This window comes from Danio rerio, chromosome 4 (genome assembly GCF_052040795.2).
Source record: "Danio rerio strain M-AB ecotype USA chromosome 4, GRCz13ab, whole genome shotgun sequence".
NCBI lineage: Eukaryota > Metazoa > Chordata > Actinopteri > Cypriniformes > Danionidae > Danio > Danio rerio.
This window is the reverse complement of record NC_141024.2, coordinates 14,259,054-14,282,500: the sequence shown is the minus strand read 5'-3', so window position 1 is coordinate 14,282,500 and position 23,447 is coordinate 14,259,054. Positions and strand designations below refer to the sequence as shown.

Here is a 23,447-nt window from a genome sequence, read left to right as displayed (position 1 = left end):
ACAGACAGACTTTACAAACAACACTTTATCCAGAAGATAAAAATATTATCAGACATACTGTGAACATTCATTTACTCTGTTAAACATCATAGATAATAACACAGAGAAAACCGCAGTTTAGCGCCCCCTGTAATGTTTGATACGGCTAACGTCATTGCACATTTTAGCCAGTTCGAACACAGACCATTCACCCTAGGTACACTAGAGGGCGCCTCTTCATCTACGTATCTACAGGTAGATGGCATCAATTTATTGCTTATAGGTGGGAAATAAAAAATTAATAATATGTGTAACGACATGATTGACATTTATTTGTTATTTAGGTTATAGGTCAAAGGTCATGTGTGTGATAGATAGATAGATAGATAGATAGATAGACAGACAGACAGACAGACAGACAGACAGACAGACAGACAGACAGACAGACCAACCGACCGACCCCCGGAAATTGTAATATTCATATTTGACCCTTAAATTAATGTAAGCACATGCATTAAGCTCATTACCTGCTAATAGGAAGAAGCAGGAGAAAAGAGACAATAGCATGGCTGGGCCTGGGGTCGCCATCTTGATCCAGCAGTCCAAAAACCAGACCTGAGAACAAGAAAAATAGGGAAAAGGGAGAGCTGAAAGCTGCATTTTACTGCTCTGATGTAGCAGAGTGTGTCTGAAAGAGCAGCATTAACAATTGATCACATCCTACTAATGTTTACAGAGAATCAGCGATTCATCATTGACACAATACTGTTTGCACGCATGCATGTCCACAGCAGTTCAGTCATGTGCAGATGCAGAACATAAAGGAATATTACTTCTGAGTCTGGTGTGTTAAATGCAATAGTAAGTTTGAGAATGAAGTCTTCTTGCTAACACATGCAGCATCTCCAATCTGCTGCCAATGCACTTTTACACATTAACCCTAGCAGAGCGTGAGCAAAGACATTTTGCTCTGTTTTCTTTATAGTGTGAATGCTATTTTACTCCTAAAGCATGTTTATCCTCATGTTTGGCCTTCCATGTCATTGTGAAAACTGTTTTGCTGCACATGTGGTCCACTTATCCACTGAATTTTTCAGCAATCTCTCATATAATCTCATTGCATCCTCTGATCTGCAGTCTGCTGTCGTCCTGCACACTCGGATTTAGGTCACGACATGTCTACTGTAAGCTCATACTGAGGGAGTGGCAGAAAAAAAAAATCAAGCATCTCATTCATATGTGGTGAAACACAAATTTGCTTACTGGCAGATTGCATTGCATACTTACAGAATTTAGATGTGATCGTGAAGAATTTAAAGGGATAGTGCACATCAAACATGTAAATTACTGTTATTTTACTCACTTCAGATGACCTAAACTGTGGTCTTTGGTTATTTATAAATACAAGCTGAAACATATTGTTTTTTAAGATAGTAACGTAGTAAAGAGTGTACTTTTTTTTTGCCCAGACGTACCAATACACTTCATAAGGTTTTAATGTATTGGAGTGACCAATATTAGTTTAGTTTTGCCTGTATATGTATCTCTGAAAGTGTAAGTAGCTTGTTGACTAGCCACATAGCAAACTTTCTCTGGCCCAGCTCTGGTCCACACAGTCAGCTTTTGCTTGGCCCACATGCTGCAGTGAATTACAGTACACGACTGGACCAAGTCTGGATGCCAGACAATGGCCAAATATGGACTGTATCTGGGCCAAGTCTCAGCCAAATTAATAACCCATAACTGGGCCAGAACTAGAGCAGATTTGTTAATGTATCACAACTGAAATGAAATTGATAAACCCATAATTTTCTTAAAAGCAATCTGATTGGTAGAAGTTTTTTCTTTATTCATAAAGAATATAAATGTACTTTAAATGGGGGTCAAGATAGGCGAAACTTACATGGCCCACCTATCAATTATTAACATCTGGACCAAATAGTGGAATTTACATTTGGCCCAAGTATTGTGTGCTGACTTAAAGACCGTGCCACCTCTGCCAAACCAGGGCCATGTTTGGCCCACATGTTGTATGCCCGTGCTTGATGAATGCCAAATCTGGCCCAAATTTTTTTGCTACCTGGATAACTTTACAGAAATCCCCTAGAGACATGACTTTAGTTTAAAAATCTCCTTTAATTCTCAAGTGATTAACTGTTCACAATGTATTATTTACACTGAATAGATTAAGGAACATTGGGTGAACAATAGGTCGATAAATGTCTGAGGTATGCATTTAATAAGTTAATGTTCTACTGTAGAACAAAAACACCTATATCTTTGAAGGCTTGCTGATAAGTAAATTAACATCACATTTTTTATACTTATAGTTAAACTATTGCTTTAATACATTCATGTCCTGCGTCACTGATGAAGACTAGCGCCGCCCTTTGATGTAATACTGTCATGACATAATTTCTATCATTTTTGTTGCTAGGAAAACTTCTGTCCCGTTTAAAACTTTGGCCAATTAAATGTCACCTTATTACATCCTAAAACAAGCTGTGGCAGCATAAGAATGCGCAAATCAATCAGTAAATTGCAACTTATTAGGCTAAATATAAACATGATTTAAAGATGTTATTTGTTTTAAATGTGATCATAATAATAATTCTTACTAAGAGCGTATTTGTAAAATGCATTCTATTTATTAATATTTTCCATAACGGATGACATCAACTATGACCGGACTCATCCTCCCTCTTCTGCATTGCGGTATTCCCAAAACTGCACGGAACACCTCCATCCTGACTTCACCATGCAGAATAAACTAACCAACGTCTTAAACGCATCCTACTTTCACTTAAACCCTCCAAACCACCATATATAACCACAACAGCAGCAAACTCACCAGAAAAACGCGTTAAATCCACCAGCCAAGCAGCGCCCCGTCCCGCAGCCCGGCGCGAGACGCACACACACACGGCCTGCTATTGGAGGAGCGCGGAGCTGCGCATGTCTGGATGCTGAAGCACAGAGGGATGCTGACCGAGTCCATGTGCTTCTGCAGAGGGTCGCAAAGCTGTCAAGGTGATTTCAAGCATTTGTGAATGATTTCGATGCGTTTGGAGCAAGATAATTTGGCGATTTAAGGTATTGAGAGGCTTATCCGCGCACATCTGTTCAAATCCACTGGATTAAATTCTTGCACTGGTAGGGGGAGGGAAAGAAATAGATTATTTGTTGTTTAGATGCAGCACAGTAGGCCTATATAAGGAAACTTAGAACTTCAGCACACCCCAAGATGTATTATATGTTGTTATAATAAATATTACACAATTTAAAAAATCTGTATTACATACAAATTCCAAACGGAGAGAATCAATTAAATTAGATAAAGAGGCTAAATTACTGTGAGGTAAAAACTCAACCCCCATAATTCATTCAGAATCTGTATTTTGGCATTCTGACTGTTTGTTTCCCAGCTAAAGCCATATTTAAAGCACATTCTTGTGAATGTCAGAAATGAATGTCAATTGAATATATAATTGTATAATATTTATAAGAAAATACACCCTCAGAAATAAAGGTAGGCTATGTGACCTATCACTGGGGTGGTACCTTTTCTAAAAGGTCCATATTACTTCAAGGGTACATATTAGTACCTAAAAAGTACATTGAGAGTTCACTCTTAGCTGATGATTGTTTATAAAGCTTGTTTGGCATGCTGTCCCGGAAGAGAAACCTGAGCTCAAGATCCTCGAGCCCGGGGCTCCCACCCTCTTTGCAAGGCGAGAGGGAGGTTTAAGCTCAGGTAGATCTCGAGAACTCCCTTGCTGTAGTAGCTAATGAACAGAAAGTGATCGCTCTTTAGAGATAACTACTTATAGGTGCATGTTTATGGTGCCGATTTGGATTAGTCAATTAACTTAGGCTGCATGTTATTTAACGGTGGGAGGAAACCGGAGAACTCGGGGGAAACTCACATGAGCACGAGGAGTACATGTAAACTCCGCACGGAAACGTTGGCTGGCTTGGTAAGGACTATAACCAGTGACGTTCTTGCTGTGAGGTAACAGTGCTAACCACTGGGCCACAGTGCCACCCAACTGAGGAGAAGTAGCAGTGGAAGGGGGGATTCTTCAAAACGAAGATGGCTGTTATATGGAACTTAGGGTATTTATAGTGGCTTAGGAGTCGTCTGATTGGTGAATCATAAATTGAATAATGCGGGGCCGGCTGCAAGCAATAAGAAGCACGTGATCCTCTCGAAATTAGTTTATGAATAAACTTCACAAAGTCCTATTAAAATTTTTAGGTACTAATGGTATAAATATGGATCCTTCAAGTACAAATGTGTACCTTTTGAAAAGGTACTACACCAGTAACAGCTTGCGTACTTTTATTTCTGAGAGTGTACTATAATTAATTAGGGGAAAAAATAATTTAACTTGAGATCAAAGAATTTGAAACAAATAGTTTCGTTTAACTTGAATGAACTTTAACTTTCAGGTAAACTTTTATGCTGCAGCGGGTCATTAACTAAGCCACCAGCAAAATAAATCTCAAAAGTCTAAGATATGTGGAAAAGTCTAAAGCTGTTTAAACTATTAAACTAAGGTTTCTATAATGTAATATTTAATATTGCACATCAACAGTTATAAAAAACAAATTGTGCGTCTGGAAAGTATTCATAGCGCTTCACCTTTTCCACATTGTTTTATGTTACAGCCTTATTCTAAAATGGATAAAATTCACTTGTTTCTTCAAAATTCTTCACAAAATACCACATAATGACGATGTGAAAAAAAGATTTTTTTTGAAATAGTTGCAAATTTATATATATATATATATATATATATATATATATATATATATATATATATATATATATATATATATATATATATATATATATATATATATATATATATATATATATATATATATATATTTATATATATATATTTATATATAAAAAATCCATTTTGAAATAAGCCTGTAACATAAAAAAAATGTGGAAAATATAAAGCGCTATGAATACTTTCCAGATGCATTGAATATTATTGGACAATTGTAAACAATTCATATTCTTTCATTAAAACAATTATGCACAAGGAATAAAATCAAAACCAGACATATGGTAGTGAAATCCGGAAACCAACATTTATTTTAATTCTTTTATATACAAAATATTTTTTTTTTTTGCGATTATATTATAGAGTAAACCATTTCACAGCCTTTCATGCTTTATTTTCATGTAGCTTTAACATTAACCAGAATATTATTTCACACACTACGTTTCATCCACCTTTGCTCCCTCTGACAGAAAAGCATCAAAAGATTCTGCACACACAGCAGTGCAATCCGGCCTCGTTCTTTGGGGATGTGCCCATATCTGCTCTCATTTTCTCCTACAGAAAACATGTCATAAACTAGCTGGCCAAAGAGAAAAGAAAACAACAGTGCCATTAAAAGAAGAAGAGCTGATGGGAGTGTGTGTGAATTCAGGTGCGGTTCTCAGCAGTGCTACCTTACATACTCAATAGACACAAACTGCTAAAATAAAATCCACTCTGGTGCATTCTGGGATTTAGAGTCTTTCGAGTGATTTGGGCCTCCTCTGGATCTGTTCAATTGTCTAAAATAATTCCGGCTGGATATTTACAAAGCAAATCTCATTTCTACACATTGAAAGCAGACACCCCCCCACAAAAAAAAAAAAAAAAACTTGATGCAAGTTATGACAAGCAAAATCATGAAAATCTAGGGCCCAAAAAAAGAGGCCCACATTGAACAGACATCCTCAAACGCACATTCAAATGCACACATATATTCATGCATGCCTGCATAAACCGCACACACTCCGGCCATATTTGATGACAGCACCACTGCCGACCGTATTATTAGTGAAGCCCTGATTTCAGCACACTCCACAGCTCGTAATACTTCATAACATGCAATAACGGGACCTTTAAAAAAATGGTTACATCTTGTGAGAATGTGTATATTTTCGATGTCGCATACGTTGAGATTTTTCCATGGACAGGCTACTGCAAACTCCGCAGTTGGATGTTTCCATCACCGTTATGAGTCGCCGTCGATGTGTCAGATCAACAGCAGTTCACTCATTACAGAAAAGTGGCAGTATTTTTAGCTGTCGATGATGGGAATGAAATGCCCCTCACCTCCCATTTAAGGTCATTTCTCTGGTGACTGACATCATTTGCTTGAGTCCTGCAGTTTTCAATCTGCGGTGTTGAGCATAATAAGCGGGCTGCGCTTGGACTCAAATGATCAGAAGATTAATTTTTAGAATAATGTTCTCTACCAAGGCACTAAGGAACCGTGCTGAGGGGCCTTCATTGCATCCCATTCCATTGTGGTGTGAATTCTGGTGCCCAAACGAAGGGCGATGAGTGGCTACATGGCTGATTTGGGTGCTTTCAGTACAGTAAAGTGAACCGTAACTCCTTCAGTCCATCGCTGACATCCTTCAAAAGAGGTTTGTCATAAATAAATACAGGGTGCAAAATAAACCACATGAGAACTTGGGGGAAAAAAGAGGACAAAACCACATTTGAGTGTCTGAAAAGAGTGCGTGTGTGTCAAAAACATGCTACCTCACATCCCTGATGACCAGTTTTTAAATTCTGTGATTTTTGTAGATCCAAACGACGGCTAGGAACAGGTTTTACACGCATTACATACTCCGCAACAATGCCCACAAAGACAATGGTGCCTGAAATGTGCATAATACCGTTTTGAACACTGAGGACAGAACGTAACGCATTCAGCTGTGAATCGAAAGTCAGTTATTATATAATCCGAAAAGGTCCACGGTCTCCACAAAGCTGGATAAAGGTGCGGTCACATAAGCAAGATTTTGCACCCAAAAAAGGTTTAGTCACTCGCTTCGAATAGTATTACTCGATTGAACAGTGGTTATCAGCTGAGAGATATGGGCCAGTAGGGGCCTTCTATGCCTACTAGTAGGATCAAAATGCTGTTATCATTCATCCACATGGTTAATAAGCTATACAAATAGAGAAGACTCCAAATTCAGATCTGTTTTTACATTACTGTGATGATTGGGTTGAGGGTTAGGGAAGGGGTAGACGTTAATAAAATACAATTAATGAGAAATTTAATAAATAATAAAAATATTTCCTCTGGTTAATCAGCTATACTAATAGAAAAGACTCCAGATCTGTTTATACATCACTGTGACGGTTGGGTTTAGGGTTGGGGTAGAGGTAGATGTTAATAAAATACAATTGATGGGAAATTTAAAAAATAATATAGATAATTCTCCTGGTGAATCAGGCATACTACTAGAGAAGACTCCAGATCCAGAACTGTTTTTGCTTTACTGTGATGGTTGGGTTTAGGATTGGAGTAGACATTATTAAAACACAATTAATGGGAAATTTAATGAATAATATAAATAATTCTCATATTTAATCAGCTATAGTAATACAGAAAAATTCACGTTAACTCTCTTCCGCAGCCGTATGCGATCTATAGACCATTTTTAAAGATGTAAACAAAAACAATGGTCACAACGTATTTCCTCTTTCACTGTTTTAATTTCTACAGCTTACAAGAATCCAAAAGGAGCCACATGTTAACATGATGATAGCTGGTTTAACATTAAATTATGATTTAACTGTCTCATTACATTTATAAAATAGTTTGATGACAAGCAGGAAATGTTCATTGACTACATTGAAATGGCCCATAGCTGATTAACAATGTGGATAGATGATAACAGCATTCTGAGCCCACCAGTAGGCACAGAAAGCTCCTACTAGCCAATTTCTATCAGCTGATAACCACTGATAACACCCGATCAATCAAGTGATAACATTCGAATCGGCTGCTCTAGTTTATAGCGTAGTGAGAAATGAAGCACCATTCACAGGAATCACATTCAAATCAAGCCGGTTTCAGATGATCTGTGTGATGAATTGGTGGAAAACATAGTCAAATCTTTGTTTCTCTCACAGAATCCCAAATCTCAGGGATTTAAATTTGAACATTGCCAGTAATTTGTTAATAAAAAATAACTCATAAATCTGTTTAAGGAAATCTTTCGCCTTAAAATGAAGTATCACACAGATTCTTAATGGATCTTGAACAGTTTTAAGAACTAACTTTGGGTCGGTCAGTATGAGAAGCAAAATGTTTGTGTGGAAATATTTCACCTTTTCAAAAAAAAAAAAAAAAAAAAAAGAAATCTATTCCAATTGAATTTCACCTGCTTTATTAAAAAAAAAAAAAAAAAAAAAAAAAAAAACGCTTGATGTGACCTCACCTTCTGCTGTTTCAAGTACAAGATGTCAATAACTGATTCCATGTGTTTCCAGGAGACGAGATGGTGTGATATAATGCCATCCGACGCAAATGGGGCTATGTTAATAAAATAGTTTCTCATATATGTCAATTTATATATTCCTCTACACATATATTGATATATATATGTATGCTTGCCAAAAGATAATACGCTTCTTACTCTACATCTCTGCGACCGGTAAAGCTAGTACTGGCCCTCTTCTCGTGGTTCATCATTTCTGATGGGCGTTCATTTAGATTTCATTTGCTGTGTGATGTCAAGAGGTCACAGTGCAATAGAGACTGTTCTCCGTACGATGATGTAACATGGGGTTGGGCGTTGTATGGGCCAAAGGAGGTCATGAAAGGTTACACAAAGGAGTTCATGGCGTTGACTGGAGAAGGAGCCTCCGAACTCTCGTTTCCCTCCGCAGTGTCTTTTTCCTTCTTCCCGCTGTACTGGCCAATGAACGACCCATCCTCATTAAACTGGCCGTCTCCTCCCTCGCCGTAATCCACCAGGCTGTCGTCACTGTCGTCCTTCTTGACCGTGCCATTGGATGGTGTCCGGCTGCCCTTTAGGGGCTTGTGATCCTCCGTATCACTGGTGTAAAGAGTAGAGACAAGGGGAAGGGGGAGGATATTACAACAGCACAGGTTTAAACCAGCTAAACATAGTGGAGATGGTCCATTTCCAACATGCGCTTTAGTGCCGACAGTCCTTATATGTATCTTTTGTCTACATCCGGGAGGCAGAAGTTGGTCATAGCGTGCATTCGGAAAAAGGTATTCATTTGGGGGACATTCATCATAATGCATGAACCACTTGTCTCAAAATCGGAGAGTAAATAATAAAATCATCATTGAGGAGATGTAAACAAATGCAGTATGTTAATATTATAAACAAAGTCAAATCACAACAAGCAATCCATAAACACAATTAGCTATGCAGTTTTCTTTTCGGTGTAAATATTTACAGCTCTTTGTTTGAATACGATCTACATGGATTACGGGAGATTTCAGGCATGCGAGACTTGCAAAGCACCCTCTTACCTTTCTAAAGACCTGAACCCCCAAAAAATCAAAACACACACAGGAGGAACAAATGAGACAGACTGACATGTTTGACAATGAGGTTATCACTTTACAATAAAGACAAACGAATGCAGTGACATCATACATCACAAATGATGGACTTTGTGAGTAGAACATGGGTAATGTTAATAAAAGGCAACAAAATAAACAAGCAAACATGGCTAATGGCTGCTGTCATTTGCAATGATTTGACATTTATTGACTTTTTTGAATGAATAATTAAAGGGTAACACTTTATTTTGAGTATTAGTAGACTGTTTGCTTAATGTCTGTTGGTAAACAGACATTTAACTGACTATAAAAACTTTGCAAGTACATGTCAACTCACACTAACCCTAACCTAAAACTCTACTTATAATCCAATGAGAATTAGTTGGCATGCAGATGCAATGTAACCTAAATTCAACAAACGGACCATCAAAATAAAGTGTGACCGATTAAATAATTAGGATTTGTTTATATAAAGTAAAGGGGCTAATAACTGAGAAGAAAATTAGAGAGCACATTTTTTATTGCATTAACAACAAAACAATAGAATATATGCACACAGGCTTTAAATTTCAGTCAGCCAGCCGCGGGGCTTGGTGAATTGTCATACAAAATCGACAGGGCTAACCACTGAGCCACCGTGCCGCAATTAAAGATTAAGCATTTATGAACTGTTCTCTAATTTTAAACCAGTGTTATAAGAGGCACCAATGGCTATAATGTGAAATGCAGCCAGCAACCTATGGCTTGTACTGTATGTTACATACATACAAGACATTTAACATGATGAATGTGTAAATAGATGAATATGAAAATGAGTAATTGGATCTTTCCTTTCAGTGCATAAAACACTAAAAACAGCAGTGTCAGTGATCAAAAAGCAGCAAAAAAGTCTGTAATTCACTGACATCATATTAACAGACCAGGGGTGCGTTTCCCAAAACCATCGTTAGCCAACTAAGGTTACAAGTTCTGTCGTTACAAACATAGTTAGTCCAACCAACATTCGCAAACTTGTATGCTTGCAATTACAGCTCTAGAGCTATATTTAAAAGCATAATTCTTGGCTATGTTCTATTCCCAGTTATCCCCTTATGCCCTATTCCTTTCGAACTTTACAACATTTAAACTTGGAATGATTAATAAAAAGCATTAAAGTCATCTCCCTTAGGTGTAATTTGCTTTCAAAGTATTTTACAGTTCACTTTTAGCAATATTGACAAACTATAGGTGACCTATCATTTAAAAGCGGAATTTATTTGTGAAAACAAAACATATAGCATACATTAATGCTTTTAATTTTAAGTAAGTTATTTATTAAGAAACATGTCTGTTCCCTACTGTAGGCTATATGACATGGGCCAAGTGGTTAGAACATTTCTGCGGTGGTTTGTGTCACAGTCGTAAAAGTAGACTTTTCAAAAATTAAAAAAACAAAATAAAAAAATAAATAAACATTATCCTCCTTAATAATAATAATAATAATATTAATAATAATAATAATTATTATTATTATTATTATTATTATTATTGTTGTTGTTGTTGTTGTTGTTATTATAACTTTTTTTAATAAAGTGTTAGCTAAGTGAAAACAATATAGATATAGAAAATGAGTGCATGTTTTTACCAAAACTAGGTAACACTTTACAATAAGGTTCATTAGTTAATGCATTTACTAACATGAACTAATCATGAACAACACATGTACAGCATTTATTAATCATAACTGAACATTTACTAATGCATTATTAACATCCAAGTCCATGCTTGTTAACATTAGTTAATGCACCATGAGTTAACATGAACTAACAATGAACTACTGTATTTTCATTAACTAACGTTAAATAGCATGAACAAATACAGTAGTAGATGTATTGTTCATTGTTTGTTCATGTTAGTAAATGCATTAATTAACATTAACTAATGAACCTTATTGTAAAGTGTGACCCAAAACTAATATTGGATTTTTTTTTAAGTGTGTGTGTGTAAAACAATATAATTTTATACAAAAAATTATGGTCATTTTCTCTAAGGGTGTTACTCCGCCTCGCTTAGAGCGTCATTATGGATGTTTTACATTATAACTAAGGAGGTTCAAACAATAGATCTGCATCGGAGAAACTATGATTTAATCGCTTTATCATTCATTTCCCAAATGATGCATCATACTATGATAATTCAGCCATGAGTTTTGTTGTTGTTTGGGAAACGCACACCAAGTAATTAAATGACACTTATGATGGAACTCAAATCAAATTTGTCCTGAGACAAGAATGGGCGTTTTGACTATATCTGTATATAAATATTACATTTCCCAAGACTATATAGTCATAATCATGTAAGACAACATACAGTATTGTATTTATTCCTTGTCTTAGCATAACACATAGCAATTCTTTGTATCACAAACACAATAAAAAGCCATTCATACATAATTCTTAAATAAAGCCTTAACTTATATCCAGTAATATTTAATACAGAATTTAATTTAAGTCTTAAATCACTTTACCCCAGTTCCAATTTCATGTACTGCACTGACACGGCATTAATTATGACAATGACCAGACATATTATGAAAAACACACACAAATGCAAAACAATAAATACGAAATATTAATGGTAATAAATATAACTAGTGACAATAAATATTAATGATGACACAAAACAATACAAATCACAGCAATGAATCCAACATCAAATGTCTTTGTTTTGATTTACAGTCATATAAAACACAGCTTTGGTTAAGAAATGTTATGACGTATTAAAAAAAAAAGTTTGTTCCTGCTTTCCTTGAGCTGTTTGTTTGTGGAAGTGCCAAAGCTGTTTAATCTCATCTCAGAGGAATGAAAAAATTACGATCTGATTCCCTGAGCAAGAGAAGCAAGTTTGCTTTTAATGAGTCGTGAAACCACAACAACAATTACCTTTGGTGCAAGTATAAGCATTTGTTTCTTATCAATTATGATCAATGTGATTTAAATAATGCAGTTCAGCAAGTACATTTCCTCACCTGTACTCCCCAAATGTCCCATCATCCTCTTTCATAGGCTGAATCTCTGGGTCTTGATGGGCATCTTCTTTCTCTTTTACTGTATTTTTGGAAAAATCACAAAAAGTTACATTGTTAAACCAACAAATTCAATATTTGTACAGAAATTTTAAGGGTTAGTTCAGTTTCTACCGTAGACATTCACACTTTCCCTCTAAAACAGACTTTGAGAAATGCAAAGTTGCTTATAATTTCAGATATTTATTTAGTTTTATTGTTTTTTATGATTATTTTTTTTCTTCAATAATTTAACAGTACCATCGGTTTACACACTTTTACATCCTTTTAAAACCCCTTTCCCCTCCCTTCCCCAACAGCGGCAGTTACAGTTGTTGCTATCATAAATCCAGTAAATATACATAAATAATATAAACTCAATAAATGAAAAAGCACACAAACAGAAAAACATACTAGTAAAAAAATAAAAAATGTAAAAAATAATAGCGCAATAATAATAATAATAATAATAATAATACATAAACAAATCAAATAAGATAATTACATTTTTACTGTTAGTCTCACTAGTGACCTTATTCTTCCTCCAAAAATGCCAAATAATTTCCCCATCTTCTCTGATAAACATACAATTTATCAAGTAATCTATATGTCTATTTTGTTTTATTCTAATACATCTAACTTTTAAAGGATTTGCTGCCAAATTTTTCCTGCTCTCAACTCAGTTTAAAATATGTTTATACCAAATGTATACTGCTATAATTTTACAGCAACTTCTAGGTTAAGGTGTGCATATTTATTCATATTGTGTGAATGTGATATCTTTTCTAAATATATATTAGTAGTATGGACAAAGATTTGTTTTTTAATGCTATGCTAAAACAAAACGCACTTATTATAAACATAGCCTAAGATTTTATTTTTCACCAAATTTTTCCTCTATTAAATGTTTTTAGTTTGATCACTTAACAAACATTTTAAAAACATCAGTTCTGTTTGAACAGATTTTTTAATGAAAAAAAAAAAAACATTTTAATTTGCGACAGCATCAGTAAATCGTTACATGAAGTTTAACTACTTAAATAGAACCTCTCACATCAGATAGCACCTTCACATACCTGGATATTTGCCTCCTTTGTTCCTCTTTATAAAGCAGACGATGAGGAGCACCAGGATCAGCAAAGCGATGGCACACATCAGACCGATAAACCAACCTTGTGTGGCTATTTCAGCCTGCCTGTTGGTCATGGCTGCACACACACATACACACACAAAAGACAAAATTAACCAATTCAAACTTAAAAAAAATAAAAAAATAGCTGCCATGCGTATGTCAAAATAAAAACAAACAGAATGAACAGTAAATAGACTTAAAATTAAAGATGCATTTTTATGACAATAACCAAAAGTGTACTCATATTTCTGTCATGCATCTTTATTTCCATGATCCCGCCAAGTTCAACCATGCATAATTTGTTAATAACTCCCTACTTTGGACTTTTCTTTCAGTTTCATGCAGATGTCATAAAAAACAATAACAATACGCACACAAATAAAAAATCGAATCACCACCAAAATATAAATGACTTGAATGCCAAGATCAACATTATTTAAATGACACAAATAAACTAAATAAATAAGACAAACCAAATGAATAAGTAAAAAAAAAACCTATATGGATTTAGGGAAGTGCATTAAAATCAATGCAAGATCATGATGGACAATGGATGTCTTGCATGCAACTACAATTCCATAAACCCATCTGGAGTCCAACCATGCGTCGTTTGTTAATAACACCAAACTATAACTACAGTCTGGGTGGGGCTTGACAGATGATTGAGAGGTGAGTTGGACGCTGGCACTCTCCTCACCTGGAACTGTTATCAACATCTCTTGTGTACTGTGGATGGTTGCGTCTGAATGGTCTTTGGCTACCAATCGGACCCTATAGGACATCCCCGGCTTTAGTCCTCTAATCTGAAATGTCCGAGTGCCATTTACAAACTCGGTTTTCCAGGGTTCTTTACCTGGAGAAAAGGGCCGACGGCAGGGGAGAGATTATGGCAAAAACCAATCGCCCAGGCAAAATATAAAAATGTTTAATTAGTTAATTAAGTCAATCTTTAAAAAAAATAATCAAATGTGATACAGATATTTTCATTACATATCGGTCAAAGATGTGATTCACATCAAATTATACTTACAAAAACTATTTTGGCATACCTTTATAGAAAAAGATTTATAGTTAAGTTTTAGTAAAACATAATGACATTTCCAACAAATTAAAATTAAGTGAGTTTAAGATTTACTTTAGCATAAAATTCATTTTAGTTGGGTTCAAAAATCTATAATTGAAGAGTTTAGATGCAAAAACCTCTAAATTCCGTCTGAAATATTTCTCTAAAATGAGCATTTTTATCAGGGTCCTGTGTGTATGTTCAGTAATTTCACTTTTATAGCAAAGAGTAAGTCCTTTTCCTGGTCTACAAAGTGAAATATCAACATAAACAAAGGGGGATGAGAATAATGTTAATTTTGCAATGAATTTCTGATGGCACTTAGAGGTTTTTGCATCTGAACTCTTCATTTGGTGAATCAAGGTAAAAATTAAACTCTAAAAATGTAAATAATTAAATAAATAAAGCTGTATTACACTTTTACTTTTATAATGGAAACCTCTTTTCATCTTTGACCCATATGATAAAAATTAATCTAAAATTAGACAACATACTTTAGCTACAAAAACAGTAATCAACTGAATCTTTGAAACTTAATTTTAGCGCTGTTTCTATATAGAAACGTAGAGAAATTTTTTAGGAAAATCTTACTGTTATCAACAACATATTCCACATAAACATTCCCATCGGGCCCCAAGTATTCCCAGCTTATGACTGCATGGTCCTCCTTCACCGAGGAGTTCACGTTTCCAAACATCGGACCAGCAGGTGGCGCTGATCAAGCAAGGAGAAATAACAATCGATGTATATATTACGAAGAGATGAATGAACAACTATTGTACAAAATATTTGAATGCCTATCGGCCCCCCAAAAAGGATAAATGTGTAACCTGCAGAATACAATTAAGTTCTTCAAACTGCCACTAATGTTAATATTGTATTTCTGAATACATTTATGCATTGTTGCAAGTGTTTGTTTGGGTCCACTAGAGATGTATTTTACAGTATTTTTAAAAAGTTTGGTTCAATAAAATGTTATGTTTTTTAAAAAAAGAACAATTTATGGTATTTTACTGTAAGTATGTGTCTAAAACTGCAAAATATGGAAAAAACAATAACACTATGAAATTAAATCATAATTTAAAAACTATGTTTCTGCTTTAATATGCAATTAAAACCATGATCCCTTTCCCCAGGATTCTCTGATGAATAGAAATAGCTAATTTTTAAAAAAACTTTTGTAACATTACAATCTATTTACTGCCACTTGTGATCAATTTAATGCATCACTGAAAAAAACTAACACTTTACAATAGCAGTACATGAATGATGTGTTAATATGTCAACTAAGCATTATCATGAACTAATGATGAGTTAATGCACGCGCTAATCATGAACTATTTTTAAAAACATGAGTCATGTGTGAATAACGGCTTCCTTAATAACTTGTTAGTACATGATTGTTTGTTTATTAATGTATTAATTACCACATTAGTTAATTTAACCATCATGACTTTACTTGGAGGGACACATCATCATTAACCCATTCTTAACTACTCATGAACTCCTTATGCATGTCCATCTAGTGTGTTTACACTGAATTACAATAGATATGTGTTCTGTCAACATCAACATGAACAGTTTAAACACAGGAGTTCATGAGTAGTGACATGCCCCTCCAAGTAAAGTCATGACATAATTATACATGAACAGCTCATGAGTTCATGTTGGTTAGATTTAACTTAAATGTTAATTAATACATTAATTAAAAACATGAACTAACAAGTAATTAAGGTAGCAAAATTTAGCTCTTGATTAGCGCGTCCCTTCATTCATCATTTTGTTTTGGTTACATATTAATATTTTAACATTCATGTACTGTTACTGTAACACTTTATCACAAATCATGAATCAAACTGAGTTCGACACTCTCTGTGATGTGTTTCACCAACTTTCATTAATATATGATCTACAGTTTCCTGTTCAGCACAGTCTCATACAAGCAAAAACAATCAAGGACAGAGAGAAAAGGTGACGAGACGGCAGATGCTTGTACCCTGAAACGGGGGCTGCAAAGATTGAGTGACAGGGGGAGTTGGTGGTGGTGGTGAAGGGGGGGCAGAGCCTGGAAGCATACAGAGAATAGTGAAACACACAACATGAAACACACACAATATTAGAGAAAGAGAGTGAGAAAACACAAGACAGTGATGGAGAGAAATGCAGATCAGTGTTTACAGCATGCAGAAACATGCAGTTGACAGCGAGTAACTGTACTCTAACTTTAATCTTATACTAACAAATGTTACTTTACCCTGAAATAAAACATCTAATGACTCTTCAGCACTAGTAGGAGGGTTAGTTCACCCAAAAATTCAACTTCAAGGATTTTTGACTGTATTATGGAATATAGCTGTATTATCTTCACATCGTCTTTAATAAGCAATGACCAAATTGTTAATGTCAGAAAGTGACAATATATCCAGATCACTTGATGCTTGTGTCATAGTTTAAGTTTTAAGTATTAAAATCCTTATGATTTACTTTATGAGTGAACATGATGATTCACTAATTTAGTCTGATTAATAGATTTATGAATGGTAACAAAGTGAACATTTTAGTGGTCAAATTTAGGTTACTCAGAAGAAGTATGCCATTTTGGTTGCAGTTGTGATGTTATGTAAATAACTGAATTGGAAGAATTGATTTATCAACTGATTCAACTCAATGACTATGAACACTTGTGATTATTGATTCAATTAAAGCAAATAGAAGAATTGCAATACTTTGTTTGTAAACTACCAAGTTACCATCACCCAAATATACAATAAAAACATAATTTAAAACCTTTTTTTTTTTTTGGCATAAAATAAAAAATGCGAAGGAAATGATTCACCGACTGATTAACGTAATGACTATAAACTCTTCTTGTGTTCATTGGGTTCAATTGAAGCAATTACTAAAAATATGTAATTTATTTGTAGAGTATCAAGTTAGCATCATGCAAATATAAATTTTAAATGTAATTTAAATTTTTTTTGTGCCATAAAACAACAAAATACGGAGGAAATGATTCATCAATTGATTCAACTCAATGACAATGAACACATCTTGAGTTCATTGTGTTCAATTGAAGCAATTAGTCAAATGTAATACTTTTTTTGTAAACTACCAAATTACTCTCATCCAAATATAAAATATAAATGAAATTAAAAAACTTTTTGGGGGGATAAAATAACAAAATGCGGAGGAAATGATTCACCAACTGATTCAACTCAATGTCAATGAACACTTCTTAAGTTCATTTGGTTCAACTGAAGCAATTATAAAATTGCATTACTTTATTTGTAAACTACCAAGTTTCTATCATCCAAATATAAAATAAAAACATAATTTAAAACAGTTTTTGGCATAAAATAATAAAATGTGGAGGAAATGATTCACTAACTGATTCAACTCAATGACTATGAACTCTTCACTTCATTGCATTTAATCAAAGCATTTAGTCAAATGTAAGACTTTTTTGTAAACTACCAAGTTACTATCATACAAATCTAAAATTAAAAATGTAAAACTTATTCTGGCATAAAATCACAAAACACACTAAAGGACAATAGCTTTATTTAAAATTGGAAGAAATGTTATCAGACCTTTACTGAAAAAAAAAACATAAATATTTGTCTTCATACCTAATAAATGCAGATAAACATAATTTTTATCATATATTTTTCCATATCTAATACCAAATGGAAAACACCTGCAAGAAGATTCATCATTAATTCTCCTTTTGTGTTTTACAGGCATTCAAGCAACAGCATTTTTTTGGGTGAACTTCTCCTTTTCACAACAGATGCTCTAGCTAAGCCCTAATGAAAGCAGTGGGATGAAATTTGCATCTTGCTAACATGATCCTCCATGGCATATGGAGCAGGCCGGTCAGGTGTAAAGCTTTCTGGCCTGAGGTGATTCATGCATATGTATCTACTGTATCTCTGTTTCAGTGCTACGGTGGCTTTCTATTCTCTCAGCTGATGCTCAACCAGCATGCATTTCCATCAGCCTCATACTGGTGTTACCTTTACCCGCCTCTACTGCGGGATGTCGAATTAACGCTTCAGAGAAAACAGAGAGAGAGAGAGACAAAAGAAGACAAAGGTAGGGGGGATGTAAGTAGCGGCAAATTTAGTTTAGAATAGAGTATTTCCCTAATGCGTTTGTCACAAAATATATTGCTGTTGGAGGGTGCATTTGAATACATCATAATAAATTAGTATTTCATTAAATAATAGCTTAATGGATGACATTTATTAAAGCATTCAGAAGATCTTAAGAAGCATATTTATCAAAATGAGAAATTAGTTTACAGATGGAACAAAATGATTGTCAATGATTGATATGTATTTAAAAACAAATATATAAAAAGAAATTTCTTTACACCCTCGTTATGTATTTAGCAGGTCATAATTTTGCCAAGGACAATGCGATCCTGGATTAGGATCTATGTTGATCCTGGAACATCTTTTTTTTCGAAAAAGTAATCCCCTTTCCCTACCCCTAAACCTAACCATAACTGTAAATTATTCATAAAACAGAATAATTAAGAAGTGCATAAACCTAAACATAAGCCTAAACTTTACATGAATGTTAAATTAATCCCTTAACTCTGATTGGCTTATTGGAAAGTTGTTCCATGATCAACATAGATGTTAATCCAGGAACATGTCCTACTTGGTGAAATCAGGTTGGCAATGCATTTAGGTCTGTTTTGACCAGTCAAAACAGTCATTACAAAAATAGCATGCATGTTTTATGTTTGGATAATATAATGGATTATATTTAGGTGCCAAACATGTAATGTCAATATCAAGAATATTGGTTAAAAAAATAAATAATAATGATAATTATTGTAGGTTTTTATTTAATTTAGTTTAAAAAATAACTTATTATATTATTCATGTAAAAAAAAGGTCAAAAAGCCTCTTATTAATTAGATGTCATTCTTATTAATTAGATGTCAATTTTAAATAACTATCTATTGAAATAAATAAATAAATAAATAAATAAATAAATAAATAAATAAATAAATAAATAAATAAATAAATAAATAAATAAATAAACAGAGATTTATAACTCTGACAAACCATTCCAATAAGAAAAATGTCTAAACATTTATGAAAGTAAAATGAATAAAAATTCTTATTTATGTCCTTTTATTAGAAAAATAAATACATACATTTCATAAATTTGGATCATCCTTTATAAATCATGAGTCAATGAGGGTTAATTCTGAATAATACTAATCCTCAAATTCTAAACTCATCATAAGGACCTGTAGTCAATTAGAAATCTAAAAATCTTTTGTCATGAAACACTATACGTTTACATGGACATTAATAATTGAACTATTTGCCTTAAATGGCACCTAATTAGATTAACGTCATTGCACCACGCTATCCACATTTCCTCCAGAGTTTCATGTCATTTCAGGTATTTATTTTTCATTTTTCAACTAACTGCAGTTTGGCAGTTTCACTTTCATTCGGGAACATTGTATGCATGCTAATTTAGGCAATCTCAAATCACAGCTGACATGGTAGACTCTTAATCAAAGTGTTGTCTTAATCGTATTAAAATTGGATTATTGGTGTCCATGTAAACATACTCATTGAAAAGCTCCAATATCACAGCATTCCTAGAACAGCATTCCTACCATGGCACAAACCTTTACACAAACCTACCTACTGCGTCTGGATCCTTGCAGCCAATCCTGCAAATGTTACATCGTTAAAGTCAACCACAAAACATGTCCTCACCTTCGTCCACTTCTGTGAAGGCCTCTTTAGTGACAGCAGGTCCCGAGCCTGTTTCAGTCATGGCGTTCAGGAAGAACTTGTAGTGTGTGCTGTGCGTAAGCTTGTCGAGTGTGTAACTGGTCTCGTTTGCTGGTAAAAGGACTTCTTTGAGCAGTCCAGCTTCTTCTGTTGTATTGACTACAAGAGAGAGTTCAAACAGAGAAGGTGAAAGGTGTAAGAGATCATAAAGGAGTGACTTACACTCAAGCACCTTTTAAGTTTGTACAGTTTGGGCCTTTTGGGTCTGTTTTTTTAGTCTAAGTGGGGAGGGATAATAAGGGAAAATAAAACTTGTGTTTGTGGATTTCAGTTATAATGTATATTTTTACAGGCTCTTATCCCTCAAATGATTGTTACTCTTTTTTTAAACTGAAGATTTTTACAAAGGGATTTGTTCCCCAGCTAATAATAAGAAAATTATTAGCCCTTCTGTAACATGTGAAATCTTCTTCAGATATTGACTTACCTGGTTAAATAAAGATTATTATTATTTTAATTATTATTATTATTATTATTATCATTATTATTATTATTATTATTATTATTATTATTATTATTATTATTATTATTATTATTATTATTATTATTATTATTATTATTATTTTTATTATTATTATTATTATTAGATATTTCCTAAGTGCTGTTTAAAACTGCAAGAAAAGTTTCACAGTATTTCCTATTATATTTGCCTTCTGGGAAAGTCTTTTTTTCTTTGGGTTTTATAAAAAAAAACATATTTGAAAATAATAATATTAAAAACTAAGGTCAATATTATTAGCCTCCTTATATTTTTTCAATTGGCTAGAGAATATAAATGTGTTAAACCCTCTCTCTCTCTGTTGCAAAGCACTTGGGAAGTATAAAAAAAGTAAATAATTTCACAGGAGAGCTGTTTTTTTTTTTTCTTCAACTGTTGCCTAGATAATACAATATTTTATTCTACGACAAAATAAAAAAATTAATGTATTTCTGGCTGTATTTTCTAAATTACACGTCATAAAAGAGATTTTCAGTCCCCCATGTAAAAAAATATTTGAATCTACTGTGTCAATGATAAATAAATAAATAAATAAATAAATAAATAAATAAATAAAAACAAGATTTTGGCACAAGTATGCAAAATAGTGCATATGTAATTATAAATTAGCATTTTTGGATAACATTTTAGAAAACGTGTAAAACATTTTTTTTTAATTCTCTATGCCAGAGATGCCCAAACTTGGGCCCGTGATTTGGCCCACCATCCCATCTGAGAAGAGACAGAGAATGATGGGGATGGTTTAGAGATTGTCATTTCAAATATAATGTAAGCTTTTGTTTGTTTTATTGTTAAATATAAAGTTTAAATGTACATACTGTCACCTGATGAATAGGGGACAATGCAGAGACTTTGGTGAGCAAATCATGGTAAGAACTGGTGTATTTAGCATTGAACACAACCACTGTTCAGTGATATGTTTTTACTGCAATAAGTTATCATTTTAAAAGTTATGCTGCATTACTTAATATGATTTAAAGTTCTATTTTTGGTTTATTTTTTAATTTTATAAAATAAATTCGTAAATGAACCATGGCAACTTTCATGTAATATAGTTTGGTATTAGCTTTAGCCCACGGCTCATAATCTGTTTTTGGCCCTTTACGCAAAAAAGTTTGCACAGCCCTGCACTATGACATCAATAAACTGTGGAAATATACTAATAACTACTAGGCATTATTTTCTACCCTTATCACCTACAACGTCTTGCCAAAACCAGCAAACAAATTTGAATTAAAAAAAGCTCTAACTTTAACCTACTTGGCTGATATTTCAACAAGTATCCAGTCAAGTGTCCGTTGTCTTCCAAAGGTGGTGTCCACTCCACCAGCAAAGAGTCCAGGTTCAGATTCCGGATGTTTACATTTGTAGGAGGCCCAGGAACTAAAAGAAAGCACTATTTAGATTAATTGAATTTATTGTAAAATCAGCATATACTGTATCTGGTACTCTACACTCTACAGTACCTCCCTCTGGTGTCTGGAACTGCTGGTCAGTGCTGGAGGGTCCGTCTCCATGCCCGTTGAAGGCTCTGATGTTGAGTCTGTAATGGCTGTAGGGGTGAAGGTCTGGCAGACGTCCCACAGTCTCCTCCCCACTGAAGATGAGCACCTGGGGATTCTCACGATCATAGTCTTGCTTGTGTAAACTTCTCATCTTCTGATACGTCACCTACCAAACGGCAAAAAGGTCTTCATTTAGGTTCTCAAAAGATCTTAAAAGATGTTGAGTAATAGCTGTAAATGCATAGATTTCAGTAAGCACCTTGTATCCTTTCAGTCGACCCCGGACTGATGAAAGAGGAACAGCTTCCCAGTGCACTTCAGCCTCTGTCCCGCTCTGAACTGAAACTTTTACGTTCTCTGGGGCCACTGTGGGTGCTGAGATGACAAAAACGTACAAAATTATTACTTATCTCCTTTCTTTTTTTAGAATGTAAATATTTTTAATTATTTTTATCTTTATCTTTCCATGATCTGATACTAATGATACCATGTTTATGGATACACTGTATTCCATGATACTTACAACTAATAAATAAAATTAATAAAATATTTTTATGAGATATACAAACATTTAGCATATTCTCTCTATTATCTCCATTGATGCAGTGGACTGCAATGCAATTTCAAATACATACTACTACTACTACTACTACTACCACTAATAATAATAATAATAATAATAATAATAATAATAATAATAATAATAATAATAATAATAATAATACTTACATTTAACAAATAATAATACAAGGGATCTAAACTGTGTAACTTATATAATATTTACATAACTGTACATAAATTAAGTGTAGATTTATGACCGACACAATTTTAAACAGACAGGTTGATTAAAACAACATAATTAATTAGAAATACCAGAACATAATAAAATATCACATTAAAGGCGCTAAAATTAAATCTGTCAGATATGGATGAAAATGTTAACTGACTGGAATCAGCATACTATAATATTTATAATGAAAACATTAATATTAAACGGCTAGTTCACCTAAAAATGAAAACTGACCCACTATTTAT

General features: G+C 33.8%; 2 protein-coding genes and 1 long non-coding RNA gene across 53 annotated transcripts in view; all 3 read right to left on the bottom strand.

Annotated features, from left to right (window-relative positions):
* The window catches only part of cntn1b (contactin 1b), a 22,856-nt gene extending 19,825 nt beyond the window's left edge, over positions 1-3,031 (bottom strand). Inside the window, 2 exon segments of the mRNA NM_001014814.1 lie at positions 507-594; positions 2,831-3,031. Coding sequence (NP_001014814.1) covers positions 507-567 — 61 coding nt within the window. The 5' untranslated portion in view covers positions 568-594; positions 2,831-3,031.
* LOC147844665 (uncharacterized) overlaps positions 1-23,447 on the bottom strand; it is an 892,045-nt gene that overhangs the window by 367,779 nt on the left and 500,819 nt on the right. The gene's annotated exons all lie outside the window — the stretch shown is intronic.
* nrcama (neuronal cell adhesion molecule a) overlaps positions 5,064-23,447 on the bottom strand; it is an 81,450-nt gene continuing 63,066 nt past the window's right edge. For 12 of the 51 annotated variants that reach the window (XM_087246784.1, XM_087246789.1, XM_087246792.1 and 9 more), the window contains 11 exons: positions 22,672-22,787; positions 22,374-22,578; positions 22,168-22,290; positions 20,331-20,507; positions 18,594-18,629; positions 16,574-16,642; positions 15,169-15,291; positions 14,212-14,367; positions 13,459-13,590; positions 12,347-12,425; positions 5,064-8,857 (listed from right to left, as the gene is read on the bottom strand). In XM_087246784.1, the coding sequence (XP_087102910.1) occupies positions 8,623-8,857; positions 12,347-12,425; positions 13,459-13,590; positions 14,212-14,367; positions 15,169-15,291; positions 16,574-16,642; positions 18,594-18,629; positions 20,331-20,507; positions 22,168-22,290; positions 22,374-22,578; positions 22,672-22,787 (1,451 nt within the window). In that variant the 3' untranslated portion in view covers positions 5,064-8,622. 51 annotated transcript variants of the gene reach the window in all.